This window comes from Phymastichus coffea, unplaced genomic scaffold (genome assembly GCF_024137745.1).
Source record: "Phymastichus coffea isolate CEN01 unplaced genomic scaffold, Cenicafe_Pcof_1.1 PCOF00033, whole genome shotgun sequence".
Classification (NCBI taxonomy): Eukaryota; Metazoa; Arthropoda; class Insecta; order Hymenoptera; family Eulophidae; genus Phymastichus; species Phymastichus coffea.
In genome coordinates this window covers 2393799-2410588 of record NW_026706844.1, presented here as the reverse complement: position 1 = coordinate 2410588, position 16790 = coordinate 2393799, and the positions used below count along the sequence as shown (strand labels likewise).

The following is a 16790-nucleotide window of genomic DNA, read 5'->3' as shown; positions in this document are numbered from 1 at the left end:
AATGGCATCGAAAAATTATTATTTAGTAAAAATAAGAAGGATCGGAAGAAATACATTCAAATCCAGCACACCAAGTACTTAATAAAAAATTTGCCAGCCGGATTAAAAGCTCCTCTTACTATCTCACTTCGAGCGAGACCTGTGGAATTAAAAAACCTCGGAAAATCAATAACTTCGTTGGAACAGCAGATTTTAGATACAGAGAAAGAAATATAGAAAACTCAGGTAGAAATTAACAAAGTGAAAAAAGATCTTAATTAGTAAAGTTTCTACATATAAAAAAAGAGAATGAATTAATGGCAATAAAATCTACAAATTGAATTTTAACCTATATCTTATTCCTAGTATTTTAGAAGCCTTTTGTCTCCAAATGATCCCCCTAATTAGAATACCAGAAATTTCGGTTAATAATGTCCTACTTTAAGAAATAACGGTAGATATCCATGAAGTAGCAAATAAACAAATTGAGATAATTGATAACATTAATAATATTTTGACTGATAGATTACCTAGTATCCAAGTTGAATTTGTGGAAATCGCTGAAGTCTTAGAATCACATAAAAAAGAAATCAATTTAAATATTAATCGTAAGAATATTCTTAGGGATAGAGTAGACGAATTAGATAAAACTGTAGAAATCGACTTCGCTCATTTGCGTCGCCTAAATAATCAAATTGCCCAACTAAAACTTGAGAATAGTGTTTTAAGCAAAAATCTTGTGAAATCCCATTAAATCATTAGATAACATAATAGAGTTTTAAGTGTAATTACTAACAGTTTTGATTTTAAAATCCAAGAATGGTGCTGTTAATGTTAACAATTATTATTAACAATATTCGTGGGGGGATCCCTGGTTTAACCCTTTGATTCCCTGGCCTAACCCTTCAATGTTAATTATTATTAATGTTAATAATTGTTTATAATTTTTTGTGGAAGGTTTCTAGGGCTCCTAGTCACTAGGGTTCCTAGTCCCTAGGGACCCTATACCTAGTGCTTTCAGTCTAATTAAATTTAAATGTATTTTTTTTAAAAGTTATAAATATATATTGTTGACAATTTACTTGCTACATTGAACATGAAACGAGTAGAAAATAGCGACGATTTTTGAAAAAAATGAAGAGACAGACCGGAGAATCGAACCGGAGTCCTCTGGATTGGCTGGCTAGCGCTCTATCACTAGAGCCAATGCCACATGTACCTTAGAGGATGCATATTGTGTATATTAGCTACACACGCATACATTTGGTATAGGGCCTGAGCGTGCGGGGGGGGCGCATACTGTCTATAGTTCTAACTTGAGGATGCGTGCTCTCTCTCTCTCTCTCTCTCTCTCTCTCTCTCTCTCTCTAGCTCTGACTCAGCGTGGATCACAGCGTGCGGTGGAGGGGGGGGGGGGGGGGGTATGCTGTCTATAGTTCTAACTTGAGGATGCGTGCTCTCTCTCTCTCTCTCTCTCCCTCCCTCTCTAGCTCTAACTTAGCGTGGACCACAGCGTGCGGAGGAGGAAGGGAGCGCATGCTGTCTATAGTGCTGGCCTGATGGGGATGCGCTACTAAAGTAGTAGTAAACGTATGTTCTCTCTCTAGCTCTGACTCAGCGTGGACTACAGAGTGAGGAGGAGATGAGCGCATGAGCAGCTATGCTTACTAACTACCCTCTTATCTTAAGTTGATTATGTCTATCATAAATGTAGATCACAGCTGGTTTGAGGGTGATCAAGCTTCTCCACTACTTTCAGAACAAGAGAGTATCTATGCTTACTACCTTCCCTCTTATCTTATGTTACCTATGACTATCACAAATGCAGATCATAGACGGTTTAAGGATGATCAAACAAACTCATTAGCGCGGACGCGTGACCATCTGCGTTTAATACGTTTTTTGTGGATGACCATAAAGTCACCGGCACGTCAAGATTTATAAAGTTTTTTAGAAAGTGGCAAACTTTCTAGCCCACATAGGGCGAGAAAGGGCACACCAAACGTCCTATCTTACTCAAAGAATGTCTACGTTTATGTGTAACGTTACATACGAGTATATTGAAGAAAAATCGTACCTGATAATAGTGTGAGTGTTCAGTAGGATTTTCGTTGGTCAGTCTTAAAGGAAACTTGGAGCTGTTCACAGTGAAGTGCTGATTGTTTATTATTTAAACATTAGTAAGTTTTTATATTTTTATAAAATTTATTTAATAAAAAGAAAAAACAAACTATGGAGAATATTATTAAAGCGTGCGAGTTTTTAGAAACTGTGAGTTTTTTTAACTGTGAGTGATTTTTAAATAATTTAAAAATAATTAAAATAACTTTTAGAATTTTTTTTAATAATAATATTATTATTCAATTTCAGCTTACTAATCCTATCGTTCAGGCCGTAGTAAGAGAGCCGTTATATCGGCTATTAATTCTAATACTAATAACTGTAAATATTTTTTCTCATTATATATTTATTTATTTATTTATTTATTTATTTATTATCATTTATTTTTCAGTTGTAACGATTTGTAGATGAGAGCAGTCCTCAAACACTGCAAATCCGGGAGATAAAGGCGATTGTCCAACAAGTAAGTATTATTATAAAATTATATCAATTTATATTTTTTATTAATATTTTTAATTGTCTTTTCTCTTTTCAGTGGATTAAGGAATCTATGGCGGCCAGAATGATGGCGCACCAAGTCGCGTATCAAATTGACAAGATTGTCAACGATCGCGTGAAGGTAAAGTTGGAACAACGTAAGCGTGCGGACGCTATGAGGAAGCAGCAAGAATCCGCTCGATTGGAGCGGAAACAGAATGCCGACTTAGCTAAAGTGGAGCAAGACGAACTTGCTGCGAAGGTTAAGTGAAGGCTTTCCAGCATAAACGAGATTGCTGCACCATCAACAACCGCCATGGTAAATCAAGATAATGTACCATCTTCGAGGATGTCAACATCATCTGCGTCGGTGACATTATCATCGTTATCAGCAACGTCGAGGTCAACATCACCAGCGACGTCAACAGCAACCTCATCTACAGCAACATCCGCAGGCTGTCAAAGAGACGATACACAAATCGATATACCACTCGATTTAACTACTAATGTAAGTAATTACATTATAGAAATAATTAATAAATATAAATTAAAAATAATAATTAAAAAAGTTTTTTACAGAAAAAAATTCCGTTGGTGAAGAACGTCGAGTGTGTTCGACTGAAAGTGATTTTGATTCCGGCCCAACCAATAGTGAGGAAGCCGACTCGCCCCTCTAAGGTCATCGGATCAAGAAAATTTAAATAATAATAATAATAATATTAAAAAGAAAAAAACTGTATTTTTAATTTTGTAAAATTTATAAAAAAAAAGTAATAAAATAAACTAAATTAAAAAATTAATAATGTATTAATTTACTTAGGATCTACCAGTGGGCCCTTCAACAGAGTGCACCCCCATTCACCTACTCTACCCACCTACCTACCCTCACCCACCCACCCACCAACATTCACTACAGAAGGTTGGTAAGGTAGGATGCTGTAGAAGTTGGTAGGGTATTTAGTAAGCTATATGATAGACTGTCATTCTCCTTCTATAGTAGGGAGCATAGTAAGCTTATGCTGGCTAAGTTTGGGCCCTCGGAGAGGGGGGTAGCGTCTCTAGCTTACTAGGTGCGTACGCCGTTTAGTGAGGATGCTTCTCTCTCTCTCTCTCTCTCTATGATTATAGGTAGTTTATATTAAATTCTAACTATATATATATATATATATATATATATATATATATATATATATATATATATATATATATATTTTTTATTTTCTTTTTTTATTGAAAAGCATCGTTACATTGATGTCTTGTTAATTTTAAACTAATTTTTTAACATCACCATTAATCGGATTATATTGTACAATACGATCGTGTAATATTAAGCAGTAGGCTGTAGTATCTTCAGGAAAATCGGTCCAAGTTTCAAATTCTAGGCGAACATCGACTGGGGCGCTTTTTAATGTTTCATTTTGTTTGGAGCAGTCTATAACTATTAACGGCACTTTATTAATGAAATCCTTTTTATTGAGTAACGGCTCGTTTTCCTTAGCATAGTAAGCGTTTTGAAAATTAGTATACATATCGTAGAGAACAGCAAACTGATTCTGATTGATATTTAAATTGAGATTTCTATACGGATAGCATTGTGAATTGAGGAATAGCTTCACATTACTAATATTACAATGATCAAAATTACAAGAATTAACACTCGCTAAACTTTTACGTTTAGTTTAAAAAGCTAAAATAACAAAGCGAGGCTTTTTCAATTGATTGGAAGTCTTAACACTCCAAACATGTTTTGATATACAAGGTATTTTCGGATACTCATACATTTCCCAAGAACGACAATTCATTGCAACTGCACAATCTCGTCCAATCTGATTAAGTAATTTGACTTTTTCTTTCTCCGCAACCATCATATATGGCATCAACCATTCAACTTTAGTTAAAATAATTTTTGATTTTTCTGAATTCCCTACTGGAGTACTTAAAATAGCCTTCAAATCATCTCTTGATCTTGTGAGTATAAGTTCATGCTTGACATTGATTACAATTTTTCGATAAACTTCAGCAAAACCCATCAACATACTCAGAGGGATAATCAAATCAAAATAACCTAGAGTATTACATATCAAAACTTCATTGTTATCACCATTCCATCAGGTATTTTCAGCGATAGAGCTCTGACATGGATTGAGTGAAAGCTAATTTCTCATGAGACTCGTTAAGCCAACAGTTTTGACTTTATCAATTTCAATAGCATTTATTTCATATTGTATTTCCTCGAACAAATGGCAGAGGGCGTTGTTGACTAATAAAGTATTGTCCACTGGCGTAGTACCGTCCGGCTTGGTCAACCTACCACAAATATGAATCATACTGCGTGATGGAAGCAGACATAAATCTTGATGTTGAATTGTTATATGAATTTCATCGCTATTATTGAAATATGATAATGAATAAGACTGATGCGCATGAACTTCATAATGAGCTATAGACTCATTGAAAGCGACACCTAAATGAATGTCTAGAATTCCGTCCATATTGTTGTTGTTGTTTTATACAGTATACTAATATGCACAATATTTTCTTGCACGATTATATTTTCGACGACTTATAGTTTCAAGCTTTTTAGGAATTGAATGTTCTGAGATGTGAACGGTCTGATAGCTAGCTGTTGACTGCTCGGTGATTGACATTTTTGTCTTTTAATATAACCTCGACCGGTCTTTATATTGTAAATGATGCCCATTACTAAGATATGTCTTTTATATGTATTCGCACTGTGATGACCTCCTCGAAAGTTAACTAGGTTTACGTCTTGATCAACTATACGAATTTGAAAATGATATATGCTTCTCACAGTGACTGGAAGATAAATGACGTGAGAGGGAACTTCTATAATCTTATATCCAGGTAGCACTGCTGGGAAAAACTCATGTATAGTATGTACTTTGCGATTGTTTATGTAAGAGCCTGTAGTAATATTACATTCTACACGTAAAGCGTTGACTTTAAGAATAGTCACGGGTAAATCAGAACTATGCGTTTCGTTTTCAATGAGCTAGTGAAGCCTAAAATTAATCCATTAGAATCCTCTTGTTCAAAATCAATTTTTTGACTGCACTGACTGATACTACCAGTCGGTAAAGTGATAGCTTCTTGACCTTCAATGTAAAATTTATTATAACCAACGTCAATGTTTGGTATTGAATTAAATGTTAATAGCTCAACTAGACCAAGAACGTATTTTTTGTTTGGTATTAATTCGATCGGTGGAAAATAATATGTTTCGAGTACGGATGATGTTCCCGAGAGACTCAATGTCAGTGTATTCTCCATGACAGATTCATGTCAAATGATAGTCATTCTTTGAATGAGTATTTTATATACTAGTCGTCTTTTCTATAGTTTGTTTAAAAGAAATTTGAGACAAAGATGGCCGCAATTATATGTATTAAAATCTTGATATCTAATATAATTATACATGATTCTATTAACTTTGAGATAAAGCAATAGATCTATAGGCGGTTGTAGATTACCAAAACTATCAAAATACATAACCTCATCACCTTTCTTTTTGTATGCCACTTAATGAATACCTGGTCCACGTTTATCATCTAAATTTACAATAGCTGTCTCTTTATATCGTGGTCCATCGACTGGCAGAGCATTACGCATGAAAACACCTCGAAAATTTGCAATTTTTAGTATTTAAGCATATTTTTTTATATCGTAATCTGTCAGTGCTCGATTGGGTAAAGTTACTTCAAGGTTTTCTTTTATTTATGACATTTTCCACTTGAATATGGTTTCAGATGAAGGCCATAACCTTTACGATGCGATTTCAAATAAAGTCCTTTACCAATAGCAATAGCTTCCATAGTTTTATTATGTCTATGAGCTTCTTTCAATTGATTTTGAGCGGCCTTAGCACTGTTAACGGCTTTTGCTATTGAAGCAGCTCCTCCAGCTAGAGCTCCAGTGGCGCTTAAAGCAGCAAATAATGGAATTAAAAAAGGAAGCGCTCCACCAACTTTACTGGGAATAGGCAAAATACGTGTTATATTTATTTTACTTCTACCGCCAGCCTTTTTCACAGCTTCTTTGGCTCCTTTTATAGCCGAACGAATAACTACAAGAACTCGATTGTTAGGCACACTCTTTTCGAGACCGTCTTAATAATTTTATTCAATGTAACTGACGGCTTTTTGATTTTTCTACGTTTCTTTCGTGCTTGGCGTTTTTTAAATCTTCTACCTCGTTTCTTACTACCTTTCTTCATATCAACACCCATACTAAGCTTACTTTTAACTTTCATAATGTTGGCTACAGTAAAGGCAGCTGCTTTCTCACCAAAACTGCTATCTTTAGCTTGCACTCTTTCCCAAGCTTTGTTAGCTAGAATTTCGTCAGCTTTATTTCTTGTCGCAATATCCTCCAGATTTTGCGCATAAGCAATATCATGTTCTTATTTATATTTCTCTAAATATAAATTTTTGAAAGATTTATTACCTATTAATGGTATAGAGTATCATGTTTTCAGCGAGCATGAGACAGTTATTTCACCAGATAAAACACGACCAAATTCTATCATGATTTTTGACGATATAGCCACTGAGAAGTAAGATAACGTTAGAGCATTCTTCTGTATGGGTAGACATAAAAAGTAGATAGTTTCTATCTCTGTCAATCGTATGCTCGTATTCCGAAGCATCTCATTCGCGATAATGTGAATTTACTTGTTTTGTTTTACAGGGAAGCTTATACCATCAAAATTCAGTTCATTCTCATAAGGCTTGTACTTAATTACTGTTTGGATTTCTTTTAACTAGATGAAGGCATGAAAGTATAGCCCATTTAAAACATTCATTGTCTTCATTTTTAACATTAACACAGGCCCTTTTATTATCTATGCTTGACGGTAATGGTATATATGAGCATGGTTTGAATGGATTATACTTATTTATATTAATAGTGAGACCAACAATAGTTTTTAACGACCAGCCTGAGTCTCTTTCTTGAAATTCTTCGATTTATTTAAGTATAATAAATTTAACGTTATTTTGAAACCATCTATCAAGATCAGTAGTCTTATAAATGCAAACATTTTCTGTATTAAAATACTTGATTTGAATATCTTCTTCTTGATTTTTCTTTATGATAAATTGTGATGCCATTTCTGTATTTATTTTTAAGTTATTATGGATAGTAAGAATTTGAAGTATTTTAATTTATAAAATTTGATTTGCGGCAACTAGAAATGTTTTTATATCTAAATGATGTTGATTAACTACTCGTATATGTGACGGCTAGCCGTAACTTAGTTTTTTTTTTTTTGATTAATTTAATTATTAAATATGACGAACGGAGTGGGAACCTTCCTGATTTCCCACGATGAAAACGCATTCGAAATAAAGTGTTTAAACTTTGATAGTGGCCCGAGCCTGCGTACTCGGCCTTACAATCAACGCTCTATCCTGCTTTGTCCCACGCGCATGTGTTGACAGGAGCCTACGATCATCGCGTATACATCGTGAAGCGTTATCGACTGATAATGGAAGGGGATCATAAAAAAGCAATTTATCTTTTTTTCCCACCGAATTTTAAGAAAATATCCGTAATATTAAATAGATTTTCATCAATTTTGTAAGTTATTATAATGCGCATCTTTTAGTCACCAAATAACCAATAAATAATTTTATATTAGAACAATAATGTATTTTATAATAAATCATAGAAGGTTTGGATTTTTCTAAATATTTATAGTAATTGAGTTATTGTAATAATCACTATGTATCGTTAAAAATTAACTAAGTTTAGTACGATTTTGTATAAGTAATTATAAACTATAGCGTTACTCTTGCTCTTAAAAGTGGCACTCCGAGAGCCATCTCTGGAGAAAAGGGCCCAAGTTAAAAAGGGACCGCCCTTTCTCTCTCTGAAAATTCACGCCCACAGACCAATAAAGAAATCCTAGATATGATTAGAAAATTTCCCACCAATACAAAATTTGTCCGTTATCGCTTCATGAGCCCGAGGAAAGGAATTTCCACCCAACCACCCACTGCTTATAAAAAGCTCTGTACAAGACTGGAGGAGTGAAGTGGAGTGAATATCAGGAAGTGCATAACAAGAAGTGACTACCAGTGAGTGAGTGCTGGAGGAAACATAAGAGAAGAAAATTTGGACTATATTACCAAGAAGTCGACAAAAATATTAGGAGTACAAATAGAAAACCGCCGTTTTCCCATAGGTGGCGTCAGCATTGCACGTCGGTAAAAAATTGTTAACATGAACGTTACATAGCCAGCTGAGGCATTTGTCAACAACTCTTCATCACCTCGCTTGTCTATTTTTACTGTGCTTTGTTTTGTTCGTGCGCAAAAAAGGCAAAATTCGAGCCGAACAGGAGACATTTGCGGGAAGTGTTGCTTTTTGCATTTCATTCGGGAAAAAATGCAGCTGAGGCGCGTCGAATGATTGTAGAAACTTATGGTAACAGCTGTATTAGTGAAAGAACGTGTCGGGAATGGTTCCAAAAGTTTAGAAATGGCGAGTATGACGTAGATGACAAGGATCGTCCCGGACCCGTAAAAAAGTTCGAGGATGCGAAATTGGAGGCTTAGCTTGATGAAGATTCTTGCAGAATGCAACAGGAACTTGCGAATTTATTGGGCGTAACTCAGCAAGCCGTTTCCCATCGCTTAAAATGCTTAGGAATGATCCAGAAAGTGGGATGTTGGGTGCCGTACGAGCTGAAGCCGAGGGACATCGAACGGCGTCTTGTCACGTGCGAACAACTCCTCCAACGGCAAAAAAGGAGGGGTTTTTTGCATCGCATTGTGACCGGCGATGAAAAGTGGATACACTATGACAACCCAAAGCGGAGAAAATCGTGGGGTCTTCCCGGCCATGCATCAACTTCGACAGCGAAATCAAACATTCATGGCTTGAAGCTGATACTGTGTATTTGGTGGGACCAGCTTGGCGTAATTTACTATGAACTCCTGCAACCACGCGAAACCATCATAGGAGCCCTCTATCGGACGCAATTGATTCGTTTGAGTCGAGCGTTAAAGGAAAAACGCCCAAAGTACGCGGAAAGGCACGACAAGGTCATATTTCTGCATGACAACGCTCGGCCACATGTTTCCAAGGTCGTGAAAACATACCTGGAAACTTTGAAATGGGACATCCTATCGCACCCGCCGTACTCTCCTGACATCGCCCCTTCTGATTTCTACTTGTTCCGATTGATGACGCATGACCTGGCCGAACAGCACTTTCGTTCTTACGAAGAAACCAAAAATTGGATCGATTCGTGGATCGCGTCAGAAGACGAACAGTTTTTTCGAAGAGAAATTCAGAAGCTGCCAGAAAGATGGGAAAAAGTTGTGACTAAGGATGGAAATTATTTTGAAGAATGAGATTATAACGAGTTTTTTACAATAAAACCTCAAATTATTAGAAAAAACGGCGATTTTCTATTTGTACTCCCAATAAATTCAATCAAGAAGCCACCCAACTACATTCAGAATATAGAGAGATAGAGAGAAAGAGGTCAAAGAGCAGAGAGAGCGCAGCCTTAATATTAAACAATTAAATAAAATAAAAGTAAGTAAAATCTTATATCTGGCTATCCTTTTCTTTCTATAAGTAATCCGTTTTCTTGGAAATTCATTAAGCGTAAGTCTGATGAATTTTCATTAAAGTCCCTTAAGAACACATTAAGCGTGAGTCTGGTGTGTTCGTAATAACATTTGGTTATTACATTCCGCGCTAGCATATAGTTTTCTCAACGCAACAATATTGCTCGTCCCGGCTTATGTGTTACTCGATAGCCAAATCAGAGCAACCCTGAGTTTACGTTTACTCCAAGCGTACTTGAAAGTGACATCGACGTCACATATACAGACTGTACTAATTCGATTTTCAAAGGCTGAATGAATTGGTCTCCAAACAACTCCATCTCCTGGAATTTCATCCTGAATAGCTGTTAATGGATGTATATACTTCCACCAACTTTTATAGTTTTACTTAAATTGACTTCAATAGAATTCAAATGACAAGAACAAGTTTGACACCTTTGTCGAATTGCTCTACTCAAATCAGACCGTTTCATAAATTCATTAATTGAAATTATAGCATTAATTGTTAGATTTCTCCATCTTATACAATAGTCTATATCTAAATCGTCTGAATGATTAAAAGCTTTCCACAAATTCTTAATTGTTTCTTGAAAATAGGAGTTAGAAGTCATGTTGTTAGTTATCTAGTTTTTATTGTCTTGTAGAGTCACTTGTCTATAGTTGTATAAAGGATTATTATGATGAAAGGATGGAAAAGGTAGTAAACAGCTCTAAAATGAACTTGTTCTCAGTTGGTAATTAATATTGATTTGTTTAACAAATCAATAAGGATTCAACTAACTACTGAGGATCTACTTGCAAATGGAGTAAGGTAAGGCAAGCTAAGCTCGCAGGCTGTCTCGAGAGACTGCGCTCTTTTGCTAGGCCAAAGCGGTTTTTAAAGGTTAAGTGAGGGCGCTGCCAGCAAACTGAGGGCACTACCTATAAAGTGAGGGCGCTGCAGGCAGTATATGGAAGGGATAGCTCAAACGAAAGAGTGCGGGTGAGCCGACTGTAGCACCATCTAACTTATTAATTTAGTATTAAAGGGTTTATACGAGGTGTGTTCAAAAAGTAAGGTGACTTTTCAAATTTCACGGGCAACGTACTTTCGCTTATCGATTTTTTTGTTTTGTTATGTTGGTACACTCTTCCCGAACATCTGTACCAAGCTTCAAGTGTATACCATTTTTTGTTTGGTTGTGAGAAGCGTAAAGGTTATAAGTGTTTTGCGTGCTCGGCGATTGCTTGCTATCGAAAAATATGGATCAAAGGATTTGCATCAAATTTTGTGTAAAAAATAAAATAAAGTGCTCCGAAACATTTGAAATGTTGAAGGTGGCATAAGGTGAAACTGTTCTGAGTAAAAAAATGTTTACAAGTGGTACGAACTCTTCCAAGATGGCCGGGAAGATGCCAATGACGAGCTTCGCTCTGGACGCCCAAGCACGTCAACAACTGATAAAAATGTTCAAGCAGTGAAGAAAATTGTTCTGGAAAATCGTCGAATCACTATCAGAGAAGTTGCTGAGGATGTTGGTATATCGCTTGGCTCGTGCCATGAAATTTTTTCTAACGTTTCGGGCATGAGACGTGTGTCAGCGAAGTTTGTTCCGAAATTGCTAAATTTTGACCAAAAGAACCGTCGCATGAGCATCGCTCAAGAACTGTTGAATGACGTCAACGACGACCCAGATTTACTCAAAAGGGTCATAACTGGTGACGAATCATGGGTATATGGTTATGATATCGAAACCAAAGTCCAATCATCCCAATGGAAGAGCTCAGATGAGCCAAGACCGAAAAAAGTACGCCAAGTTCGATCAAATGTCAAAGTTTTTCTCACTGATTTTTTGGCCAAAAACAACACCACAATCATGCCTCAGCCACCATATTCACCGGAATTGGCCCGATGTGACTTTTTCTTGTTCCCAAAACTAAAGAGACCTATGAAAAGACGGAGATTTGCAACGATTGAAGAGATAAAGACTGCATCGCTGGAAGAGCTCAAGGCTATACCGAAAAGTACTTATGAGAAGTGCTTTGAGGATTGGAAAAACCGTTGGCATAAGTGTATTGTATCTGAGGGGGATTACTTTGAAGAGGACAACATAAATATTGATAAATAAATAAATATTTTTTCTTAAAAATACAAAGTCACCTTACTTTTTGAACACACCTCGTATATAGATCTTCAGAATAAAAATATAGTCATTATTACTTTGAGATACGATTCAGCTCACATATCATAGAGAATAATGGGATTTATACTCCAAGATGGACTATATTTTAGATATTCAAGGCTTTCAGAGTCCTAATAATATTTTTATTCGTAAAGAGTTTGTCTATTTACCAGTATGTTCTAATACTTCACCTACACTACGACTTTTTAAGCCTCCATATCATTGGCTCAAACTGCCTATTGAATATCAAAGTGTTAATAAGTGGTTGGAATTACATCATCATGTTTTTATTTTTATTATCGTTAATTAACATTGATTTTATTTGAAATATTTAATATAATCAATTTTATAGGTACATTATGGAGAAATGGTATTTTACCATATAATTTTTTAAATTGTACTATTCGTAGTTATTTACATAATTGTAGAAATATTTATGTGAAAGGATTACAAAAGAAGCAATGGCTCAAAAAAATTATTCCTGAAAAGTAGGTTCAAATAATATACAATAGTACAAAATTCTAAATTCGAATTTAATTAGTTTTTTTTTTTAATTACAGAAATATTTTAGATATCGAAACTAAAATGAGATGTCCGCGATTGGAAGATTTAAGTCTTAAATTTAAACCATCATGCATATATCATAGTCAAAATCTCGAGAATATAGTATGTGCTGCGGTAAATACACAAAAGATACACGATTGGATGATGGAAAGACAAAAACAAGCAAAATCAAAAGGGATCGACACGGTCGAAAGATTTACAGATGACTATAGTTCATATAAAAATTCAACTGAATATTTAAAAATAGCTATGTCAGACACTGAACATAAAGATTATAGACAAAGTGTACTCTAGTCAATGTATAATTAAAAATAATAAATATTAAATAAATAATAAAATGGGTACTTATTTAAATAGTAAAATAATCATAACGATTGCAAGAAAGGGCGAACGGATGGCAATAAGGTTCTCTCCTAGCAGAGATGTTTAGGAGGAACATCTCAAGGATGTGTCAGTCGAGCGACTGCATTCGTAGTCTCTAGCATTCTCACGAAAACAGTTCCCTTCGTGGAGAGAGCACGCATTGACTATAGACAGCATACGCTCCCCTCCGCGCACCATGGTCCACGCCTAGCTAGAGCGTAGGAGAGAGAGAGAGAGAGAGAGAGAGAGAGAGCACGCATCCTCAAGTTAGAACTATAGACAGTATGCGCCCCCCCTCCTCCGCACGCTCAGGCCCTATACCAAATGTATGCGTGTGTAGCTAATATACACAATATGCATCCATTAAGGTACATGTGGCATTAGCTCTAGTGGTAGAGCGCTAGCTTGCCAACCCAGAGGACTCCGGTTCGATTCTCCGGTCTGTCTCTTCATTTTTTTCAAAAATCGTCGCTATTTTCTACTCGTTTCATTTTCAATGTAGCAAGTAAATGGTCAATAATATATATTTATAACTTTTAAAAAAAATACATTTAAATTTAATTAGACTGAAAGCACTAGGTATAGGGTCCCTAGGGACTAGGAGCCTTAGTGACTGGGAGCCCTAGAAACCTTCCTCAAAAAATTATAAACAATTATTAACATTAATAATAATTAACATTGAAGGGTTAGGCCAGGTAATCAAAAGGTTAAACCAGGGACCCCCCTACGAATATTGTTAATAATAATTGTTAACATTAACAATTATTATTAACATGAAAGGCCAGGGGGGCCAAAAGGTTACGGACCCCCCACAGGTGTACTGAAACATACGTATGTTCCAGCACACCGGAGACCCCGCGCAGGTGTACTGGAATATACATTGCTATACTACTTCCAAACATTAGTCAGATGAAAATCTTCACTCGAAACTAGAAAAGTAATTTCAGTATCCGCAGAAATTGAATGCTTAGGCAGGAATCCTTAGCAACAGAATCATCAAACCATTTTTCATTGTTGGTAACTTGAATTCTCAAAAGTATGAAGCTTTGCTTTGAAACCATATGATTCCTGCAATGAGAGAGATAGCTGGAGATAATTTTAAAGAGATGTAGTTTCAGTAGGACGGTGCATGAGCTTACTATGCAAGAAATGTTCGCGCTTACTTAGATAAAGTATTCTTTGATCGGGGGATAGGATGAAGGGGCTCAACTCAATGGCCGTCCAGATCACCTGACTAGACGCCTCTTAATTACTTTTATTAGGGTTATCTTAACGATAGGGTATTCTAAACGAAACCCCGAGATTTAGACGAATTACGACAAAGAATCGTAGATAAATGAGCCCTCATTCCCACTCAAATGATGCAAAATGCTGTTGCTACTTTTTGTCATAGCTTAACCTATTATCAAGAGGTGAATGGAGAACAATTCGAGCATTTGAAATAAAATGCTGTACTAATTAAAGCTAGTCATTGAATACGAAAGAGAGAGGACTCACGTAAATATAGCACTCGGAGCGTAAGAGGCAAAGAGATTCACGTAAATGAAGCACCTTGAACGTGACCCAATGACTGTATGACCCTATGACCCATAACCTAAATACATGTTTAATATAAAATTTCCCGCTCTGTCGAATGCTGTTGTCCAAAATAGGGGTTTTTATTTAAAAAAACAAAGTTATCATTGAAATATCATTAAAGGACACGCTCAAGGTAAAATTCAAAGTTAGCAGTCGATTCCTCGTGAAAAGTTACCAATCGATTCCTTGTGAAAAGTTATCCATAGAACGATCTTGACCTTTTCAAAATAATAGTTTACTAGGCACATTTTTGGGGTGTTTCGTTGCTTTTTGAACGCCCTATATAAAAATCATTTATACGTAATGGTGATAACAATTAAATAGAACGTATCCATGTCTTTTTTAACCGACTACCTATTTTCACGTAAATATTGTGCGTACGAACTGAAATATAGATTTATAGAAATTATGTGATCGCTATTTCCTGAAAAACTTTGGTTCTTGATTAAAAGCAGGTGATGAAATTCTTGATTGGAGACGTCCATTTAAATTTTTATTTAATTTCGATGTAAAACCTCGTTGATTTCTATAAGTTTTTATATATTGAGTAGCTAATTCTTCTCTATCTATTTATGTATTATTCTTATATCTTTACCATAATCATTACCCTCCAAGAGCCAAATTAAGTTGACGAAATTCTCTCGTCACTTTTTTCTTCGATTTCTCTATTCTGTTTAAAATCAGTCTAACAGCTTTCGCGTGGTGATTATCATTTGCTATTTTGGTTGCGCACGTGTATAATTATTGAATGAGCTTAATAATTAATAACAAATATTAACTACATTTTTAGCATGTAATATAAACATGTAATATAATATTAGCATGTAATATAATCATTGACTTACTGAAAATAATAACATATCTTTTTTAGATTCTTAAAACATCGTACTCAGTTTTTAATCTTCTTCAACAAACATCTGTATAATAGTAAATAATTTGACATCTCTTTATATAAGAACATTTTTAGAATGGACTAAAAATTAAGGCACGATAAAATATAGGTACAAAACAATTATTAACATTCATGCGCTGGCTTTGTAATAAATAGAAATATTAATTTTTTAAGTTGATTTTTTATATTCAAAAATCCGTATAGAAATTTATTATAAAATAGATTCGATTATATATTATTATATTATGAAATTAAAAACAAATTTAATATTTAGTGATGCAATTGTTGGCATAAAATTACATTGTTATATATAATAAAGTTTTAACGATTATTAATGATGCACGTCTTCTTTTTGTTCTTTCCTTTTTAAACTTGAATAGGCAATTTGTTTTAAAAAAAACAGGCATGTACATTTTCTAATTGTATTATGACTCGCAATAGCTGCTCGCATATCAAATCGGCACTAAGTAGCTACGAGTTAAGACCGTATGTAAAGCTCGACACTACTAATATACAGAAATATAAAAGTTCCAAACTCCTGTTAAAGTTCTCTTTTTCTAACGTCCATCCTTGATATCGATGTTTTTATTGATTGAACTCAGTCTTGATTCATACTTATTATAAAAAAAGTTTTTATACATAGGATAAATCATAAGATATATTTTACAACAATAAAATCTCTTTATTCAACGGAAGGAGTAGCAGCTCAGTTCTTGACAGCAGCTCGAATTGACTCAAGGGTGGCACAAACAGCTATATCTTGTTACGTATGCACGCTACAGAACCATAGTTCTAACACTCCCTCCTTTCTGAAATGTGTATTGTTATGTCTAGGCGAGGAGATGTTACAGCCAGACGTAATAATATATTCAAGTATTGTCGCGTTGGTAAAGGTTGGATGTTAGTCAGGAGTTAAGCAGAGGTTAGTTAAAGGGATAGCGCCTTTATTATACGTAGGGCGTTTTAAGTAGATAAAATAGTTTCTTACCTTATTAGGATTAGATTTCAGAAGAGGTTTTTTACGAACAGTCTCAGGTGTTTGCGCTTGATTTA

General features: G+C 35.1%; 1 protein-coding gene across 1 annotated transcript in view; it reads left to right on the top strand.

The window, feature by feature from the left end:
- Positions 1-16013, top strand: part of LOC131663312 (uncharacterized) — a 232876-nt gene extending 216863 nt beyond the window's left edge. Inside the window, exon 3 of the mRNA XM_058933661.1 lies at positions 15717-16013. Within this exon, the coding sequence (XP_058789644.1) occupies positions 15717-15780 (64 nt within the window). The 3' untranslated portion in view covers positions 15781-16013. The remainder of the gene's footprint in view (positions 1-15716) is intronic.
- Positions 16014-16790: the final 777 nt, after the last annotated feature.